This window comes from Antedon mediterranea, chromosome 1 (assembly GCF_964355755.1).
Source record: "Antedon mediterranea chromosome 1, ecAntMedi1.1, whole genome shotgun sequence".
NCBI classification, from domain to species: Eukaryota; Metazoa; Echinodermata; class Crinoidea; order Comatulida; family Antedonidae; genus Antedon; species Antedon mediterranea.
The window spans coordinates 31,172,913-31,194,447 of record NC_092670.1 but is presented as its reverse complement, the minus strand read 5'-3'; the positions used below and the strand labels follow the sequence as shown (position 1 = coordinate 31,194,447).

At 34.3% G+C, this 21,535-nt stretch overlaps 2 protein-coding genes across 2 annotated transcripts; one reads left to right on the top strand and one right to left on the bottom strand.

The window, feature by feature from the left end:
- The first annotated feature begins 752 nt into the window (after positions 1–752).
- LOC140048932 (uncharacterized) lies at positions 753–20,342 on the top strand. The gene is made up of 3 exons (XM_072093735.1): positions 753–1,033; positions 1,448–1,908; positions 20,309–20,342. The coding sequence occupies exons 1-2, from the start codon at positions 825–827 to the stop codon at positions 1,866–1,868; spliced, it is 630 nt and encodes a 209-aa protein (XP_071949836.1). The 5' UTR covers positions 753–824; the 3' UTR covers positions 1,869–1,908; positions 20,309–20,342.
- LOC140050624 (uncharacterized) lies at positions 8,461–14,634 on the bottom strand. Its single transcript, XM_072095802.1, has 2 exons — positions 12,943–14,634; positions 8,461–12,266 (listed from the first exon to the last, which is right to left on the bottom strand). Exons 1-2 carry the CDS (start codon positions 14,383–14,385, stop codon positions 8,487–8,489), a joined length of 5,223 nt encoding a protein of 1,740 aa, XP_071951903.1. The 5' UTR covers positions 14,386–14,634; the 3' UTR covers positions 8,461–8,486.
- Positions 20,343–21,535: the final 1,193 nt, after the last annotated feature.

The window sequence follows — 21,535 nt, the reverse complement described above, 5'->3', positions numbered from 1 at the left end:
ACCCGCAGACGATAATACGAGGATGCTTCGCATTTTCCTATCTCCTCCTACGATAATTGTTTTTAATGGCTGAAAACCGGTTGAACAGCTCGAGTACAGCATCATAATGTTGAAGACAGTCCGATTTTCTTTAAAAAATACTATTTTGATAGATTTAATATACGTTTATACAAATGTATTGATTTGCGATGAATGGAACATTCCAATCTCTGTTCCACAAGTGTCTATTCCCTCAGGCGTCGTAAAGGCAAGTGCTGTATACTCATAACAGAAATTCGATCCATTTTTTTCTTCAATCTGTGCTGCAGAGGTTGGATATAGATTTTTTTTAACGGATAATAATGAGCTACCATTTTCTGTCGCCGCGGGCGTATATTATGTACAAATCTTTATTATTGCAGTTAAACCACCCCGGGAACCACCCACATCATCACCCTTCTCTCACTGGCATGAGTAGCGTTGTAAAGCCAGTAGAAGATAGGCCTACGGTGGTACGAAGGATCAACAACAACTTCGGGTGGGTAGGGTAGGAACCAACTTAAAGTGCTAGTGCCACACTTTCGACAAATACGACATTTACTATTATCAGTATCAAGAATAATATATGTAGATACTGTGTTAAATTGAGTTTCAATAATAAATTGTTATATATATGGAAAAAAAAGCAATATGTGTGTCGTTATTTGGTCACGAAATGTTACCTTTCGACATTTGTATGTGACGTCACAGCCAGAACACCGACGATCGCGAGGAGGAACTAACCTGCATCTTGCGCCTTATAACACACCCCGCGGCGATCACAACAAGCTTACTGAATATTTGTTATGGATTCCGAAAGCGATTTAGAAAGTGTTTCATCAGATAGACCTAGTAGTAGTAGTTCATCATCAAGTGATGAGGAAAATGGTACTGGCCTTATAATACCATATAATTTCGAACCACGTTTTGAGGAACATGAATTACAAGACATTGATGAAGAAGCCCAAGGTGAAGATGTTGACATGATGGCTGCACGCCTGGATAATTTAGAATGGTAGGTGTTCCCCTTGTGGTTGTTGTAGTGAAGCGTCTGCTTGATTGGGCTAGGCCTAATTAATCAATCAAAGCTAGAGCTACCTCAGTGTTTCTAAATTCTAAATATACAATCGGTTTTTTTTTTTTTCAAATTTTGTGAGATGCCATACGTTAATATAAAGTCCCCATCGTAATTTGTTTGATGATTATTAGATGGGTCGGATTTGGGACGGTGGTTTAATAATAGGCTACTCCTTGGGCTTGGGTTTGGTTATAATAATAGATAGACTAGGCCTAAAGTATTAATATTCTGGTCATAGTTCAAATGGGCATTTGAATTTCACTTGCTTGAGTGACTGCTGATATGATCAACTAATTATAATCATAATAATTAGTTTTATAATGACTAAATACATGTTTTCATCTTGTTCAGGTGTTCCTGTGAACATTGCCAAATCATGGGCTCAGGGGAAGAGTGCATCTGCTGCAAGGAGTGCGAAAACACAAGTGCTAAACTTGAAGACAATGTCAATCTGTTCAACTATGATGCTCCATTCTCCTGCATCACAAATCATCCAGGTTTCAAGTCTGTTGCTCTTGACCCTTGGGTGCTGGAAGTAGCATGGCTTTCGTATAAGCAACACTATGATAAGAAAGTTATCTATAACGGACCAAAAAACAAAAAGTACCGTCACATATCGTACAGACAGTATGCCCGATGGATACATGGATATGTCGGAAAAAATATCCGTATAGTGCTTCCGTCTTGTGTTGTCTCTTGCATAAGAGCACATTTCCCACCACCTGGAGATGACCCGGTGTTTACAGGATTTAAATTACCCGACCTAAATTAAAACAGCCATAGCAGCATTTTAATTTTCTTATACTATTTAGGTTATATGCATTATCATGCATATAACCTCTTGATTCTGTCAAAATCTTTATTAGGTTATATGCATTCATGCATATAACCTCTTGATTCTGTCAAAATCTTTATTTATTAGGTTATATGCATGATATGCATATAACCTCTTGATTCTGTCAGAATCTTTATTTATTTATTTATTTATTTATTTATTTATTTATTTATTTATTAGGTTATATGCATTATCATGCATATAACCTCTTGATTCTGTCAAAATCTTTATTTATTTATTTATTCTTTCCTTAGCACTATTTTGTCCGTGAATTATCTTGATATCAGTTTCATCTATCTAAGTCAATTTTTCAGAGTATATTCCTTATGGCCAGGAATCGATGTGGTTATATTTTCACGATGCGTAATCAAAAATTACGCGGTCTACGCGCGATTTTACGAAATCACGTTTGTAATCACATCTTCACAAGCATGAATCACAATTAAACAAAATTTGGTACTCATAAATTTCAGGTCATATTTCATCATATGGCAATACAATTACGTGCGTAGCGCATATAACGCTTGCGTACGCGCGCTTAAAATGTTCAAAATTGTCAAAATTTATTTTCGATGAAATTAGAGTACGTTTCAGGCAATTTTAAGCGTTTAAAAAATTGCCATGAGTGCGCAGATTTTTGCACGCGCACTGCGCGTTATACGTTAATACGCACTCTTTTTGTCCGATTTCGGTTGTACAACCTTTCTTTAATAATATCATCATATTTTATTCACTTTTCAACGCGTAATTGCCTTATACGAGCACGTCAAAAGTGACAGGCTACGCACGTGTAAGTTAACAAAATGGTGAAAATATGCTAAATTTTAAAATTAATATAGATCGTCAGAATGCTCGGGAACACATATTTTTTATTTCATTTTCTTGAACTGTATGTATCTTATGTATGATTTATTATTAAACTAAGGGAACAAAAGTTGATTAAGCCATAATTAATTGCATATTAAATTTAAAAAAATTCATTTCGACAATCAAACAAATTATGACATTTTCTTAGGCCAAAATAACAAACTTAACATTAACTTTCTTCCTTCAAAAGTTCATATATTAAAGTTAAAAGTATATAGTTTGACAGTGCATCCTTTTTGTACATTTTTAGAGATGTCATCATAGTAAAAAATTATAATTCATTGCGGTATGTAATAATCTATCTGCACCAAAGTGGTTACTGCATAGTAAATACACGGAGGAATTTTTCTACAATTTTTAGTCAGTTGTGTATGGCTCGGTAGTGTGTGCTCGTGTCTATGGCACTCAAGGTACCGAGATCGAGTCTCACCTTGGGAAACGAAATAAGATTTTTTTTTTATTATCCGTATTGTTTGTTCAAATTTATTTCTTAGTGTATATATTATACACATGATTTATAATGAAATCTAGATAAAAAATAACTTATGTCTTTATTATTATGTAACAGCAAATGTGGTTTATGACATTATACGCAGAGGGATCTTTGATCGGATTGTGATACCGGCTATGGTATTCGCGTTAGCAAGGTCCTATCATATATTATAAATAATTAAAGAATCTGAGAAAATCAATGAATCAAAATATCTTTTAAAAATCAATTATCTTTATTTAAATCAATGCATATAACCTATAATTCGTCATAGTGACGAATTAAATCTAGTTTATTTATTTATTCTTTCCTTAGCACTATTTGTCCGTCAATTATCTTGGTATCAGTTTCATCTAACTAAGTCAATTTTTCAGAGTATATTCCTTATGGCCAGGAATCGATGTGGTTATGTTTTCACGGTGCGCAATCAAACATTACGCGGTCTACGCGCGATTTAACGAAATCACGTTTGTAATCATATCTTCACAAGCATGAATCACTTTTAAACAAAATTTGGTACTCATAAATTTCAGGTCATATTTTATCATATGGCAATACAATTACGTGCGTAGCGCATATAACGCATGCGTACGCGCGCTTAAAATGTTCAAAATTGTCAGAATTTATTTTCGATGAAATTAGAGTACGTTTCAGGCAATTTTAAGCGTTTAAAAATTGCCATAAGTGCGCAGATTTTTGCACGCGCACTGCGCGTCAAACGTAATTGCGCACTGTTTTTGTCCGATTACTGTTGTATAACCTTTCTTTAACAATATCATCATATTGTATTAACTTTTCAACGCCAAACAGCGTTATACGAGTACGTCAAAAGTGACAGGCTACGCACGTGTAAGTTAACAAAATGGTGAAAATATGCTAAATTTTAAAATTAATATATATCGTTAGAATTCTCGGGAACCCCCGTTTTTTATTTCATTTTCTTGAAGTGTATGTATCATATGTATGATTTATTATGAAATCAAGAGAACAAAAGTTGATTAAGTCATCATTAATGGCAAATTAAATTTACAAAAATTAATTTCGACAATCAAACAAATTATAAAATTTTCTTAGGCCGAAATAACAAACTTAACATTAACTTTCTTCCTTAAGAAGTTCATATATTAAAGTTAAAAGTATATAGTTTGACAGTGCATCATCTTTTTAAATTTTTAAAGATGTCATCATAGTAAAACATTATAATTCATTGCGGTATGTAATAATCTATCTGCACCAAAGTGGTTACTGCATAGTAAATACACGGAGGAATTTTTCTCCAACTTTTAGTCAGTTGTGTATGGCTCGATGGTCTGTGCTCGTGTCTATAGCATTCAAGGTACCGAGTTCGAGTCTCACCTTGGGAAACGAAACGAAATAAGATTTTTTTTTATTATCCGTATTGTTTGTTCAATTGTATTTCTTAGTGTATTGATTATACAGATGATTTATAATGAAATTTATTTAAAAACACAAAATGTGGTTTATGACATTATATACGCAGAAGGATCTTTGATCGGATTATGATACCGGCTATTGTATTTGCGTTAGCAAGATCCTATCACATATTATAAATAACTAAAGATTCTGAGAAAATCAATCAATCAAAATATCTTAAATCAATCAATTATCTTTATTTAAATCAATGCATATAACCAATAATTCGTCATAGTGACGAATTAAATCTAGTTTCTTTATTTATTCTTTCCTTAGCACTATTTTGTCCGTGAATTATCTTGGCATCAGTTTCATCTATCTAAGTCAATTTTTCAGAGTGTATTCCTTATAGCCAGGAATCGATGTGGTTATATTTTCACGATGCGTAATCAAAAATTACGCGGTCTACGCGCGATTTTACGAAATCACGTTTGTAATCATATCTTCACAAGCATGAATCACAATTAAACAAAATTTGGTACTCATAAATTTCAGGTCATATTTCATCACATGGCAATACACTTACGTGCGTAGCGCATATAACGCTTGCGTACGCGTGCTTAAAATGTTCAAAATTGTCAAAATTTATTTTCGATGAAATTAGAGTACGTTTCAGGCAATTTTAAGCGTTTAAAAAATTGCCATGAGTGCGCAGATTTCTGCACGCGCACTGCGCGTTATACGTTAATGCGCACTCTTTTTGTCCGATTTCGGTTGTACAACCTTTCTTTAATAATATCATCATATTTTATTCACTTTTCAACGCGAAATTGCCTTATACGAGCACGTCAAAAGTGACAGGCTACGCACGTGTAAGTTAACAAAATGGTGAAAATATGCTAAATTTTAAAATTAATATAGATCGTCAGAATGCTCGGGAACACATATTTTTTATTTCATTTTCTTGAAGTGTATGTATCTTATGTATGATTTATTATTAAACTAAGGGAACAAAAGTTGATTAAGCCATAATTAATTGCATATTAAATTAAAAAAAATTCATTTCGACAATCAAACAAATTATGACATTTTCTTAGGCCAAAATAACAAACTTAACATTAACTTTCTTCCTTCAAAAGTTCATATATTAAAGTTAAAAGTATATAGTTTGACAATGCATCATTGTTGTACATTTTTAGAGATGTCATCATAGTAAAAAATTATAATTCATTGCGGTATGTAATAATCTATCTGGTGGTTACTGCATAGTAAATAGACGGAGGAATTTTTCTACAATTTTTAGTCAGTTGTGTATGGCTCGGTGGTGTGTGCTCGTGTCTATGGCACTCAAGGTACCGAGATCGAGTCTCACCTTGGGAAACGAAATAAGATTTTTTTTTTTATTATCCGTATTGTTTGTTCAAATTTATTTCTTAGTGTATATATTATACACATGATTTATAATGAAATCTAGATAAAAAATAACTTATGTCTTTATTATTATGTAACAGCAAATGTGGTTTATGACATTATACCAGTAGGAAAGCCAGTCGTCAAATCGTGTCAAATTTCGACTCGGAGAGGGCGCCCTACTTTTCGAAATTAGTTCAAAATTACCAAATTTTGGGGTATTAGAAAAACACATTATTTGTTAATTTAGTAGTTTATGAATCAAATGTTATCAGTGGAATACTTTTATATATAGTTGTTATATATTGTGATGTAAAATTTAACGACTTTGACCAAACCTATAATGTGTACTTTAATGGCAAAAACGACCGATGTCTTTTTTACGAATTTGTACCCTAAAAACATGTAAAAATAAAATATAAAAAAAAATTGAACAGTCTTGCATTTAAAATCCCTATTAGAGAATTTTATAATCTACAAAATGCGATAATAAGCTAAAGAATTGGATTGTTGGGACGCAGCTCCGACTATTCAAACTAAAGGTGTCTCTATTCTTATACATCGAAATCAGCGAAACCGCCATTTTGAAAACGCATTTATGATCGTATTTATAAACTTACGTAGCGAAAAATAATACTCGATATTGATATTGCCTCAGACAAGTATTCATATAAATAAAAATACTCGGTTACAACTTGTATTATTACTTGTTCATCTCCGACAATACAATATTTATTAAGGTTATTTATAATCGCTATTATTAAACTTGTATACGAGGCCGCGGCCTAGGCCCATTTAGCGAGTGATTGTTCCAGCGGCGAAAAGTCGGTCTATTGACCTCACGATAAGTCGCATCGGGGCTAGCCAATTGTATGACAGTTAAAAAAGAAAAGCACCGAAAGATTGCCTATTTACATTACACGTTTGAAAATACAGACAAATAAACACATCATATATTGATTAGTAGATACTTTTGACGAAGGAAAGGGGAAAAAAACCTTTTTTTTGTAAACAAAATACTGTATTTTCCATCAATAATAATAAATACTGTACTTTTATTTTTATTTTTTTATATATAATATTTATTGAAATGACAGACAAAAGAACTACAATCATGCAGCACACTATATATATATATATATATATGATGTACAAAGAACTACAATGCATGCAGAATGAAAGACTTTTAGTATGATTGTTATATTACTGTATTATACAGTGATAACTGTATGGTATAGTGAAAAATGCATTAAAATGAGCCTACAGAAAGACTTATTGTTCTAATTGCAAAATCTACATAAATATACTATATTTTATATACAAAACAATACAATGCATGCACACATTTAATAATACTGTATTTGAAAAATCAAACCTGAAACTAACCGTTTATAGGACTACAAAAATGTATATACATATAATATGTAGGCTAAGTACTATTATATACAAAAACATTACAAGTCATGCAAACATTTAAACTTCTTTGGTATAATAATATCAAGGATGGAATAAACTGATAAATGGATACTGTATTTTATATACAAAACACTACAATAGTACTGTAACATTGAAACTTCAAACTGGAAACTAACATGGCTCGAAAATATATATTGTATATAGGCTATGCATTATATACAACACAATTACAAGGCATGCAAACATTTAAACTTCTTTGGTATAATAATATCAAGGATGGAATAAACTGATAAATGGATACTGTATTTTATATACAAAACACTACAATAATACTGTAACATTGAAACTTCAAACTGGAAACTAACATTGCTCGAAAATATATATTGTATATAGGCTATGCATTATATACAACAAAATTACAAGGCATGCAAACATTTAAACTTCTTTGGTATAATAATATCAAGGATGGAATAAACTGATAAATGGATACTGTATTTTATATACAAAACACTACAATAATACTGTAACATTGAAACTTCAAACTGGAAACTAACATTGCTCGAAAATATATATTGTATATAGGCTATGCATTATATACAACAAAATTACAAGGCATGCAAACATTTAAACTTCTTTGGTATAATAATATCATGGATGGAATAAACTGATAAATGGATTTAACTAATATGAGGTAGTTAATGTATCCTGTTAAATTATTATTGCATAAATAACAAGATGTTTACATTGATAACATGCAGTATTGAAATATATATTTGATTATAGGAGTATAGGACTTGATTATATACATGCAGCATTCAAATAATACTCAACAACAAAAAATAATGAAAGAACAATGTTAAAAAGATCATGGTAATATTGTACTATCAACAAGTAAAAAGTGTTTTTGTGAAAAAAAAAGTATTATTCTGTTACAAGAGATTTCACTGCATTTATTTGAAAGTAACATATATACATAATAAAAAAAGAAGTTACAATGTCTAAGTGATTAAAAATTGAAAAGTATCATCGGCATCTTCATCCATGCCATCATGTGAGGAGATAGCAGAACCATCACTTGAAGTACTACAAGTAGACTCTGTATCCGAGTCACTGCTGGTAAGATTTTCATCTTCAAAATCTTGTGTGTTCTTGCATCTTAAACAAGAGCAACCAGGTCCACAATGTTTTTTGCGTTTATGGCACGCACATCTGCCAGTTATACATCCAGTCTTGCATTTGCAGCCATTCTTTAAATATCTAACTGATTCACTTACCTTTAATTTATTTTCCTCAGAGTCCCAGATAACAGTAATCTTGCCTTGGTCTGTCTGGCTCCATCCATACTTTATACAGTCAGGAATTACAACTAAATTTGTACTTGCCTGAGACCATACTAAAGCAATCCAACATGTCCTTAACCAGTGATACTTCAAAGCATCAACTGTTGGCATCCACTGGTCCTCACTTGTGATGCGGTGGAATATACTTTCCCTGATTACAGTAAGAAATTTAACATGTATGTCTAGGTCACTCAAATCAGATGTACTTGTACTCACATTATCAAAAAGTTCTTCTGCTGTATCTACGCTAAATGCAGACATGTGCTGCTGAAAATAAACACAACCAACCAATCTATAAAATGCTAATAGTCCAAGTTCTTGAACACCAGAACCAACCTGATTCAGGTAACCTGAATAAACCCCTCCAGTAACAAACCTGCAATGTCTAAAAAACACTTCCATGAATTTCTTTTTTGAATGTCCTTTGAAAAATGAAACATAATCACAACCGCTACAAATAAACAACACCTGAAGATACTCTGGAACATCAGATACCGCATCACCAAGAGCCTGCAAAGAAAGGTCATCAGACAATGATGACAACAATGAATTAACACAGAGATACAAATTATCTCCTCTTGAAGCTCTCAACTGGACAACAGCTTTCTTGTCTGCTTTCTTTACAACTGGAAGACCTACATGAAAAGTATCTCGATCTGGGCTATAAATAACAACAGATTTGCAGGATGTTTTAGCAAAATGTAGCCACACTCTTGAATCCCCTTCCTCGTGTGAAGATGTATATTCTGAAACCAAATTGGTTTCATTAGGTCGAGCACAAAAAGCTTTGTCAGTGTCTTGACCATCAAAACCTCCTGACGTTATAAAAGTCTGGCCATCATGTAATTTCTGTGAAGCAAGAGAGACAAAGAAACTTGATATTAGATTGACGAGAAGACGTTTCTGGCTCCGCACTCCAAGAAATGCACGCCACTTGCGTGGTAACTTGTCATCTACATCTATGGAAGAAAATTGAGTGTCAGCTGTACTATCCTGTTTTGAATCACGCCGTGTTCTCTCAACATCCTTTGGACTTAAACCATGTTTACTGGGATGGTCAAACACCACATGAACTTCACTGGCATGGTATTCACGGAATGGTCTTAAAACCCATTGCCTGAAAAGAAAGGACATGTAATCTCTGAATGTCTCATGTGATTGTAATGGGGTAGTGTTGATTAAAAACATTCCCTCTGCTTTATATGCTGTTGCTTCCTTGGTGGGAGTATAGATATCTGTGAAAGCATTAGGATACCTTGAATTAAAAAAAGTAGATGAAACAGCCTTACTAGCTTTGTACGGTATGCCATCTGCTGAACATAAAGCCCTAGGAAGAGAAAGAACTTGGTGAAAGTCAGATACAGCCTGATTTTGTGATTTTGACCAAGCAACCTGTTTTCGTAAACAGGATATCTGTAATTTCTGATCTTGGATTTCCTTTCTCGGTTTTGCAACAGTCTTCTTTGGCGTAGTGAAAGTGGTGATATTTCTTCTCTTTCGCTGTGGTCGCTTTGCACCTGGAACATTAAGAACTATACATTTAAGGTAAGAGTTGAAATCTTGCTGGCCATATTCAAAGAAATTCAGCAAATCGGTGGAGGCTTTTGGTGCTGCAACCTGTTCTGTGAATAAATGGTATAAAAGATCAGAAGGACCTGTATCCAATATTGCAGCACTCTGCAGTTCTGTGAAAAAAACAAGTATATTCTCTTCTTCATATTTAATTAGAGAAGGAGACAGAAATTGAGGTGATGAATATCCAATTTTACGACTCATCTGTAAGGATAAATTGCATACAGATCGTGTGCGGTGTGGAAGATAGTGTACTAGCTTTGATAATCCTTCTGTTCCTGTTGTTGTCAAAGCCATCTTTACATTCTTGTTGATTACCATCTCATGTGCCTCATCAAGGGCTACACATGACCAATTATCGCCAGTGATACCAACTGTGAATGCACCCTGTGAAAAGCATTCAAGAATGTGTGCAGGATATTTCTTTAGATCAGCTATATGAAAAGGAATTATTTTTAGATGCATGTGCCTATCTAATGCATGGAATAATGGAGTTAGCTGGAGAACACATGCATTCCTGAGATCAAAATTTCGACTGCGAATAGCAAGATAAAGATTAATGTAGTGGAACATATCACGATGAACAAAGTGATGCCAGAACCTGAAAGTTGCATTTTTGAGACATAATTCACTACAAAACTTTTCAAATCTTTCCTTGTATACTGGGTGAGCTGATAACATTGAACTAGTATCCATATATGGAAAATGTTCACTATTCAAAGAAGCAGAAATACAATCATTAATATTAGATGTGATCTCATCTCGCAATTCCGTACTATCAAAAAATGCTTTAACCTGAAATTGATAAAAAGCCTCCCAAACCTGCAAAAGAAAATGATGTGTTGTGTCAAAAACAGTGGCATTAGCAACAGATGTAAGTTTAGCACCACGATATCCTCCTTTCAGCAATAAGTCTTTGAGACCTGCATCTAGGTACACTTTCATAATAGGGCCCTGACAGTTCTTTAAAAGATGCCAATCACCTATGTAGGGTAACATCCAGTCAAGGTCTGTACCATACTCCCTTTTCAAATTCATTAGAATGTCATATGTTTTTCCATCACCTACCACAACCAATTGATCTCTGGAATTACCAATATCATATTTAGTATACAGCATTGACAACGAGTGTTTCATGGTCTCCTTGCTGTCAGCTGGTTTTGGAAGAACTGCAACAAACTGAATTTCGGATTTCTCTGTGTTGGGAAAGCCAACACTATGATGTGCAGCTTTCAAACCTGGTAAAGAGAGTTCTGGTTTTGTTAGTTTTGCCGAAGTCTTTGTCAGGATATACTGAAAAAGAAAATGTTCCTGTGTAGATAAAGCAGCAGACTCATCATTTGACAGCTGGAAGTCTTCTATATTCAGATTGGAACATCGACCTCTCTGTGGATTAAGTGGATTAAACATTTGATTAGAACCGCTGTGATAACTTGACACTGTTGACGGACAAATTCTCCTTTCTCTTCCAATTTCCACCTGCTGTACCATGCTGCTCTGAGTTACCTGGGGAACCTGAGAAAGATTAGTTAAATGTGTCTTACATGCTGTAGGCAAGGATTGAACAGCCTGAATTGAGGTACCGTGGAATCCACGCGAGTGCTCCGATGATCGGACAGCTGCATATTGTGAGTTTTTGTCAATGTTATCTATAGAAACAACTGTGAATGAATTAGTTAAAAACTGTTTATTGACCATCTCCTGTTCTGCAACATGTTTCTGGTACCTAAGTAAAGTGTCTTTTGATACACATATCCCAAACTGTGACAAGATACTTACACATTTCCCGGAGGAGTGTGTAAATGCTAAATCTTTACAAAGCACTAATACTACCTGTTGTGACTTACTGTTGTTGTATGTGGGCACCTACTGAAATATCTCATATGTATAGACTTGAAAGGGTTCAGAGAAAGGCCACTAGAATAATTATGTACAGAAAAGAAGGAAATTGGGACACTTCATATTTATATAGGTTAAAGAACCTAAATATTTTAAGTATTGAAGATATATTTAAAGTGTATAGACTCACATTAGGTTTTAAAATAATGCATGGCCTCTGTCCATCATCCTTTAATGAGTTTGTGAGATCAAGTGAGAGGTGTGAAGGGCGGTTAATACATTGGAAGGCAAAGACCAATACATTTTTAAATTCATCGTTTGTTATTTTCCCTAGATTATGGGAGCAACTTCCCAATGAAATTAAACAATGTGCTACAATTTCAGACTTTAAAGCCCAACTTATCAAACATTTGCTCTCAAAATATTAAGTTGTAATTGTTTATATTGTTTATTTAATGCAGCTTATTTTTAATTGGTGTATCTCATTATTACTTTGTTTTGTTTTATTTTGACTTAATTTGTGCTACTTAGTTTTGTTATTTTTGTATTTTATAAGTAATGATGGAGTAAGAGCAGTTTTCTGTTTGGGCTCATGCCTATTACTTGCTCCTGGCAAGATGAATTGTAAAATGTACTTTATGAACTTTTGCCGAATAAATATTATTATTATTATTATTATTATAATATTATTAAACTTGTCAACAATATCAGTGATTAGCATATGGAAAGGAAGATAAGCCTGGTCATTTTGCAAAAACAGAAGGCAACATATTAGATTGAGTCTCTTCAATTGCTTACTATGACTCAGTGTTGTTGACTTGTGTGTACTCATGTAATGAGTATCCCATCTAAATGTCATCTTATTATAAAAAGACTTAACTTCTTGTTTATTTAGACTTATTCGTACAAGAAAGTTCCAAACAACAGGATCTACAGACCTAATGAGTGAAATGAAATCAAATGTATCAATAGGTAACTTATTATCGGAAAACACCTTAGCCTGAGTGGCCACTCTAGACTGTAAATCATCAGCTGCAGCTGTCAAATGACACTTACCTTGAGTCTCTAAACCTTTTAGTTTTCTCTCCATTTCCTCAACATGCCTTTTAAGTCGCTCATTCTCCTTATTGCACTCGTACAGGGATTTCAACAAGCAATTCTGGATATCGGTACCAAACCTTCTAAAAACAATTCCTAAACGTTCGTTTCCAGGGACACTGTAGCTTGTTACACATTCACCTAATGACGCCCTTATACGTTTAAGCAATAGTTTCTTCATCTGCTTTTCAGTTAATTTGTGTAACTCATGATTCCTGCATTGTGATACATCAAACAACAAACAACTTTCTGAAAAATGCTGATAGAGTTTATCTAGTAAAATTGCTTTATCAGAAAGCAGAACCTCCCCTAAGTGAATTACAGACTTGTAGATGCTTACATCAATGCAGCTCTGACGATCAACATTTTCTTGAAGTGCATCGATGAGACTCTGAAAGAAATGTTTGGAACATCGCTGTTCTCTGATGAATGACTCACCTTTACAGTACCTATGGTATGATGCAAAACATGATAAACATAAATACATGTTTGCCAAGTCCATATCTTCAGCATACAAATTAAGTGCAATCAAATACGATTTAAATTTGTCAACATCATTGCCACATGATCTATTGCTGCCACCCGGTGTACGATGATCACATACACTACAATTTTCAGACGGTGAGAGAAAACGGTTATAGATATTATAATGCAAATGACAAATAAAAAACTTACCATCCAATTGTGGTACCTGCTTAACATGGGCTTCTGGAAGCTGGAAACATTGCCTTAATTTACATTCATCCCCTTTGTCAGTTTGGTGGATTTGGTGAAGATTTGTACAATTTGGAACAAGGCATGATCTAGAGTCTACCTTTGGTTTCTTTGCTATTGGTTGTTCAGTAGTATTCCACTTCCTATGGCAATTCCAACAAATACAATCCATCTCACTTACCTTAAAATGTTGCTGCAAGTTTTCTACTGCTAATGCATGGTTTGGTAGAGCATTTGCAATATGCCAATATCTGTTTTCAGTTGCATCACAGATCTTGCATGGACCACCTTCCCTGGATGAATGAGTCCGTTGACAGTTACTACCACGAGGCATTCTAAGTATTAATTAATGTGTACCTACCTTTACTTACCTTACTGTAGCAATAAATATTTAAAACTTACATTTAAACTAGGCCGATTATCAACCACACCTGAAAAATAACAATTAATCAAATATGAATTAATAATTGTCCAACACACAGCAGTTGAGTACACTACCAGGCATACTATTATTACTTAATAAAATATGGCCTACTCTAATGAAGGCTAATTAATAATAAAAATAGGCTACAACAATACTATATTATATATATAGTACCGTAAAAATGAATAAATAATAACATGGTTTTATATTGTACTAGGTATTATTAGGCATAGATAGTATATGCCTAGTAATATTTTGTACTAAAAATACTAATGAAAACAAAATTAATAATAAAAAATAAAAGCCTACTACATACTACTCTTGTCTAGCTACAGTAGGTCCTACCTAGCCTACTACACTAATTTAGTAATAGAGGCTAGGCTTATATTATGATGGATTTATATTGTACTATCCCATTATTATTATTAAATATTATAAAAAACTCATAGGCTAGCTAGGCCTCGTACGTAGGCCTAGGTCCAGACAGATATGGTATGTCGTACGTTAACGACCTAATAAACCCCCACACGCGACACATAGAACACGCGTTCCCATCTCATCCTATACCAACACACGTGGCTCGCGTCGCCATAACCATTATAACAGCTAGAAAAGATACCTACCTTTTACGGCCTAGGAGTTCACCAAAAAAAATTTGAACAGGCTAGAAATATCTCATAATCGATGAAACTAATATTACTCTTTATACAACAATTGATTAAAATTGTTTTTATTTGTTGGGATGCACCTCCGACTATTCAGAAAAATGACAACAAAACAGAAGACAAGTCGTACCACATTTGTGCATTTTACGAGTCTCGACTTTTACCGCCAAATGCTTTGATAAGCTTCGGTTTTTTCCGAAAGAAAGCGATTGGTTATCAAACTATACTTATTAGGAAATTGTTTTACCATAATAGGAAATGTGGGGTGGGTCTTAAATATTCATGAGAGCTTTAAATAAAACAGCAAATATTTGCTAGGCGACGCAAATTCCTGGTTTCAGTTTTCAACGACAGAGGGCGCTTCAAAATTGCTAATGCGGAAGTAAGTCGATTTTACACGATTTAACGGTCAAATCGCGAAGTGGCTTTCCCACTGATACGCAGAGGGATCTTTGATCGGATTGTGATACCGGCTATTGTATTCGCATTAGCCAGGTCCTATCATATATTATAAATAATTAAAGAATCTGAGAAAATCAATGAATCAAAATATCTTTTAAAAATCAATTATCTTTATTTAAATCAATGCATATAACCTATAATTCGTCATAGTGACGAATTAAATCTAGTTTGTTTATTTATTCTTTCCTTAGCACTATTTTGTCCGTGAATTATCTTGATATCAGTTTCATCTAGCTAAGTAAATTTTTCAGAGTATATTCCTTATGGCCAGGAATCGATGTGGTTATGTTTTCACGGTGCGCAATCAAACATTACGTGGTCTACGCGCGATTTAATGAAATCATGTTTGTAATCATATCTTCACAAGCATGAATCATTTTAAAACAAAATTTGGTACTCATAAATTTCAGGTCATATTTCATCATATGGCAATACAATTACGTGCGTAGCGCATATAACGCATGCGTACGCGCGCTTAAAATGTTCAAAATTGTCAGAATTTATTTTCGATGAAATTAGAGTACGTTTCAGGCAATTTTAAGCGTTTAAAAAATTAGCATGAGTGCGTCGATTTTTGCACGCGCACTGCGCGTCAAACGTTAATGCGCACTTTTTTTGTCCGATTACTGTTGTATAACCTTTCTTTAATAATATCATCATATTTTATTCACTTTTCAACGCGAAACAGCCTTATACGAGCACGTCTAAAGTGACAGTCTACGCACGTGTAAGTTAACAAAATGGTGAAAATATGCTAAATTTAAAAATTAATATATATCGTTAGAATGCTCGGGAACACCTATTTTTTATTTAATTTTCTTGAAGTGTATGTATCATATTTATGATTTATTATGAAATTAGGAGAAAAAAAGTTGTTTAAGTCATCATTAATGGCATATTAAATTTAAAAAATTAATTATGACAATCAATCAAATTATAAAATTTTCTTAGGCCGAAATAACAAACTTAACATTAACTTTCTTCCTTAAGAAGTTCATATATTAAAGATAAAAGTATATAGTTTGACAGTGCATCATTTTTAAAAATTTTTAAAGATGTCATCATAGTAAAACATTATAATTCATTGCGGTATGTAATAATCTATCTGCACCAAAGTGGTTACTGCATAGTAAATACACGGAGGAATCTTTCCATAACTTTAGTCAGTTGTGTATGGCTCGATGGTCTTGGCTCGTGTCTATGGCATTCAAGGTACCGAGATCGAGTCTCACCTTGGGAAACGAAATAAGATTTTTTTTTTATTATCTGTATTGTTTGTTCAAATTTATTTCTTAGTGTATAGATTATACACATGATTTATAATGAAATCTAGATAAAAAGTAACTTATGTCTTTATTAATATATGTGTAGCAGACCTACCACATAGCTTTTAAACAATTCAACATTTACTTTTAATTTGATTATTTATACATCCTCTATATATCTCTTTATTTAACCTCACATTGACAGGTTACCTTCCTGTTACCTTCACTTTTCTAGCTAATGGATTTTAAGAATGTTAATGACTCTAACAGATGAGATGGGCCAAGCCCAATATTACCATGCACTGACCACATTATTAACACACTCTTTTCTCAACCAGCATCTTAGCTACACCGTTTATTGCTCTGTCTTATCAAATATTGTATATTGTATATTTTATCTATTTATTGAGAATCCTCACTTGATTCACTTGGAATAAATTGCATAGTTTACTGTATACATTTAGTAGTTGTTTTGTTTTACCGTTGCGCCGACAATTACTAAAGTGGTGACCCCGACTAAGGAAGCATGGAACTAAAGTGGTGACACCCGACTAAAGAAGCATGGAACTGAGAGTGTCATTCATCCATACTAAAGTGGTGTCCCTCGACTTTCTTATACCGTCGTTTAGATGGAAGGACAACAGCAACAACGACAGCTACCGCAACCTCCAGCACAACCCCAGCACCAGGAACAACCTGTGGTGCCCGCTTCTGACGCAGCAACCGTCAACAGGCCAATTTCTTCTCTAGCATTGAAACTGCTTCCATACTGGCCCAATGATACGATATTGTGGTTCACCCAAGTCGAAGCACAGTTTACAATGCGTGGGATCACAGCAGATGCTACTAAATATGCTTACTTAGTAGGATCATCGCAACCTGAAATTGCGCAGGGAGTTCGGGATCTATGTCTCACCCCGCCTACTGATAACAGGTATGTGAACTTCAAAGATACTTTAATACGTCGGACAACTGCTTCCGACCAACAGCGCCTCCGCCAACTCTTCTCACCCATCCGCAGCCAGATGCACCTTTAAGTATCATGGTTGACGCTTCGGATGTGGCCATAGGGGGTATACTACAACAAACGCATTGACAACAATTGTCAACCTATTTCATTTTTCTCACAGAAGTTGAAACCAGCGCAGACGCGATACAGCACATTTGGTCTTGAACTTTTGGCGGCATACCTTTCAGTTAAACATTTTCGCCATTCACTTGAAGGACGCTCATTTCATATTTTTACTGACCATAAGCCACTTGTGTATGCTTTACTCGCCAAACCAAATCGTCACTCGCCACGCGAAATCCGTCATCTCGATTTCATATCTCAATTCACAACGGACATACGCCATGTGAGTGGAAAAACTAATGCAGCAGCTGATGCATTGTCGCGAATCGAACTGAATACCTTCAGTCACAACACAACTAACATTGTTGATTTTAGTCTTATTGCTGCTGCACAAAAGAATGACGATGAATTGCACAAGCTACTTGAATCACCGTTTTCACTACAATTTCAAAACTTTCCAATTCCAACTTCTGACTCTACAATTCTTTGTGATATTTCCAAAGGCAATCCACGTCCATATATCCCACAAGAATTCAGACGCATAATATTTGACACTCTACATTCGCTATCACATCCTGGTATACGAGCAACACAACGTTTAATTACTGACCGTTTCGTATGGCCAGCAATCAATCGTGATGTACGACGATGGTCTCAAACATGCATTCAATGTCAACGTTCCAAAGTACACCGGCACACCGTTTCGCCACTCTCTACTTTTTCTACACCTGACGCCCGTTTTGACCATGTACATATAGATATTGTTGGACCTCTCCCTCCGTCAAATGGTTTTTCTTATTTACTCACTTTTATCGATCGTTTTACTCGATGGCCCGAAGCCGTACCTATTCTGGATATCACAGCCGATACTGTCGCACACGCATTTGTCAATCGATGGATCGCTTCATTCGGAATACCTTCAACCATTACAACAGATCGAGGAAGACAATTTGAATCTGCATTATTTCATTCACTCGCCAACTTACTAGGAACTAAGCACATTCATACAACTGCCTACCATCCTATTGCGAACGGACTTGTAGAACGTTTTCATCGACATTTGAAGGGTTCTCTCAAAGCACATAATGATCACACTAAATGGACAGAACATTTACCTATAGTACTTTTAGGCATTCGTACAGCCCTTAAGGCTGATCTAGGTCATAGTGCAGCTGAACTTGTTTATGGCACTACTTTAAGATTACCTGGACAATTCTTTAATTCAAACTCTGAACATTGTGATTATTCTAATTATATTGATAGATTGCGTGATAATATGAGTAAACTACGTCCCACACCTACCCGCACCAACTCTAACCGTAAATCCTATATCAATCAAGAAATATTTAATTGTACCCATGTTTTTGTTCGAAGGGACTCTGTTCGAAAACCCTTACAACGTCCATATGATGGTCCATTTAAGGTATTAAGTCGAACAGACAAACACTTTGTTCTCGATCTAAATGGTCGACAGGACACAGTCAGTATTGATCGCTTAAAAGTAGCTCATTTGGATACTGATATATTTAAAAGCCAAGAGCAAACCCTCACTCCCAAGCTACAAGCATCACCCCTAGTCAAACCAACCAACCCGTCACCCATTTTGGCAACCCCTCCCCGTACTACTCGTTCTGGTAGACATGTTCATTTCCCTCAACGTTTTGTCTCGTTCTATCATTAATTCTTTCACTGGAAGGGGGCTCCTGTAGCAGACCTACCACATAGCTTTTAAACAATTCAACATTTACTTTTAATTTGATTATTTATACATCCTCTATATATCTCTTTATTTAACCTCACATTGACAGGTTACCTTCCTGTTACCTTCACTTTTCTAGCTAATGGATTTTAAGAATGTTAATGACTCTAACAGAAAACCACATTAATTCTCTTAATCCTAATTGGTCAGATGAGATGGGCCAAGCCCAATATTACCATGCACTGACCACATTATTAACACACTCTTTTCTCAACCAGCATCTTAGCTACACCGTTTATTGCTCTGTCTTATCAAATATTGTATATTGTATATTTTATCTATTTATTGAGAATCCTCACTTGATTCACTTGGAATAAATTGCATAGTTTACTGTATACATTTAGTAGTTGTTTTGTTTTACCGTTGCGCCGACAATTACTAAATATGTAACAACAAATGTGGTTTATGACATTATACGCAGAGGGATCTTTGATCGGATTGTGATACCGACTATTGTATTCGCGTTAGCAAGGTCCTATCATATATTATAAATAATTAAAGATTCTGAGAAAATCAATCAATCAATATATCTTTTAAAAATCAATTATCTTTATTTAAATCAATGCATATAACCTATAATTCGTCATAGTGACGAATTAAATCTAGTTAGTATTAGTTTAGTAATTTTTTGAAATTAAATAAAGTAATAATTTATACAATTTGAAACTCATTTTGATTTTATTGCTTCTCTCATTCATATACATTGTTATTGGGGAAAAAATGAATGAAAATACAGTACATTGTGAATATTTCAAAAATTTTATTATGTCTACAATAATATGCTGTGTTCAATTCATTTATATGATTAATAAACATGGTGTCAAGTTATTACTGGTTTTTAAACCGGCTTGTATGTTGGGCAACTGCAGCACTTTTTTCAGGTCTTTCAAATGCTGCGCACAATGATGGTGGTATGGTCTCTGTAAATGCATCTAGATTTGGTTCCATAACAACCTCAAGAAGACTCTTGAATAACTCATCAACATAATTATATGTGCATTCTGTTAAAAGTTTTTTAACAATGTAACCCCCTTTCTTGTACTTGGGAAATGATATTACGTATTGCTTTTCTCCAGCCTTATTTACCATTTGTTCTCTGGTACTGTTCTCATTATAGTGAAGAGCAGCTATGAAAAGTCGACTCTTCATTCCACTATATGAAAAGTATAACATTTTAGGAGCGAAACGATTAATAAGGCTATGGTACCCTTCCATTGATGACGTTTGCCCATGAGGTGAAGAATTGCGAATGTCCTTCACCAACCTTTTGGTTTCAACAAATTTTTGTAAGGCATCACAAGCTTCAGTATCAGCAGTCAACCACTTTGTTAACCGTTGGTCTGAAGGAGACATTACCGGATGGGCACATTCCGTATATGGTTCAGGATGTCCAGTATGAAGATTTTGTACATGTCTTACCACAGACTTCCACTTTGCTTCAATGATATCTTTTTCATCAATGTTGGTGGACATTACACACCAGTAATAATGGTTAGAAATAGATTTTTGCCAATTACCTAAAAGGTTACACGATTTTTTTGTTGATATGGCCTGGATCTTTTTCTTAATACTTTTTGCAATGTTCCAGCAGTCAAAATAATGCTTAATGTCTGGAAAATTATCCCTTAAATATTTTTGTAGTTGTCTATGTCTATCGGAAACAATTGTACTTATATTTACTTTGAAATCTTTAAAGACATCCAATGTTTTTTGTAGACCCTTAAGTTCCATATGATAAGATGATTTAACATCACTACTCTGAACTAATTCAACATTCAAAATCTTATTTTCGGTCAAGTCAACTGATGTGTATGAACCATATTTTGCACTGTGGCCC

Bases quoted from the DNA above. Each gene is read 5' to 3' on its own strand.
- LOC140050624 (XM_072095802.1), bottom strand. From the start codon at position 14,385: ATGCCTCGTGGTAGTAACTGTCAACGGACTCATTCATCCAGGGAAGGT. The intron at 12,267-12,942 runs GTTGACAAGTTT...ATATTTCAGTAG, and splicing joins ATATGCTAATCACTGATATT to GTGCCCACATACAACAACAG.
- LOC140048932 (XM_072093735.1), top strand. From the start codon at position 825: ATGGATTCCGAAAGCGATTTAGAAAGTGTTTCATCAGATAGACCTAGT. The intron at 1,034-1,447 runs GTAGGTGTTCCC...CATCTTGTTCAG, and splicing joins CGCCTGGATAATTTAGAATG to GTGTTCCTGTGAACATTGCC.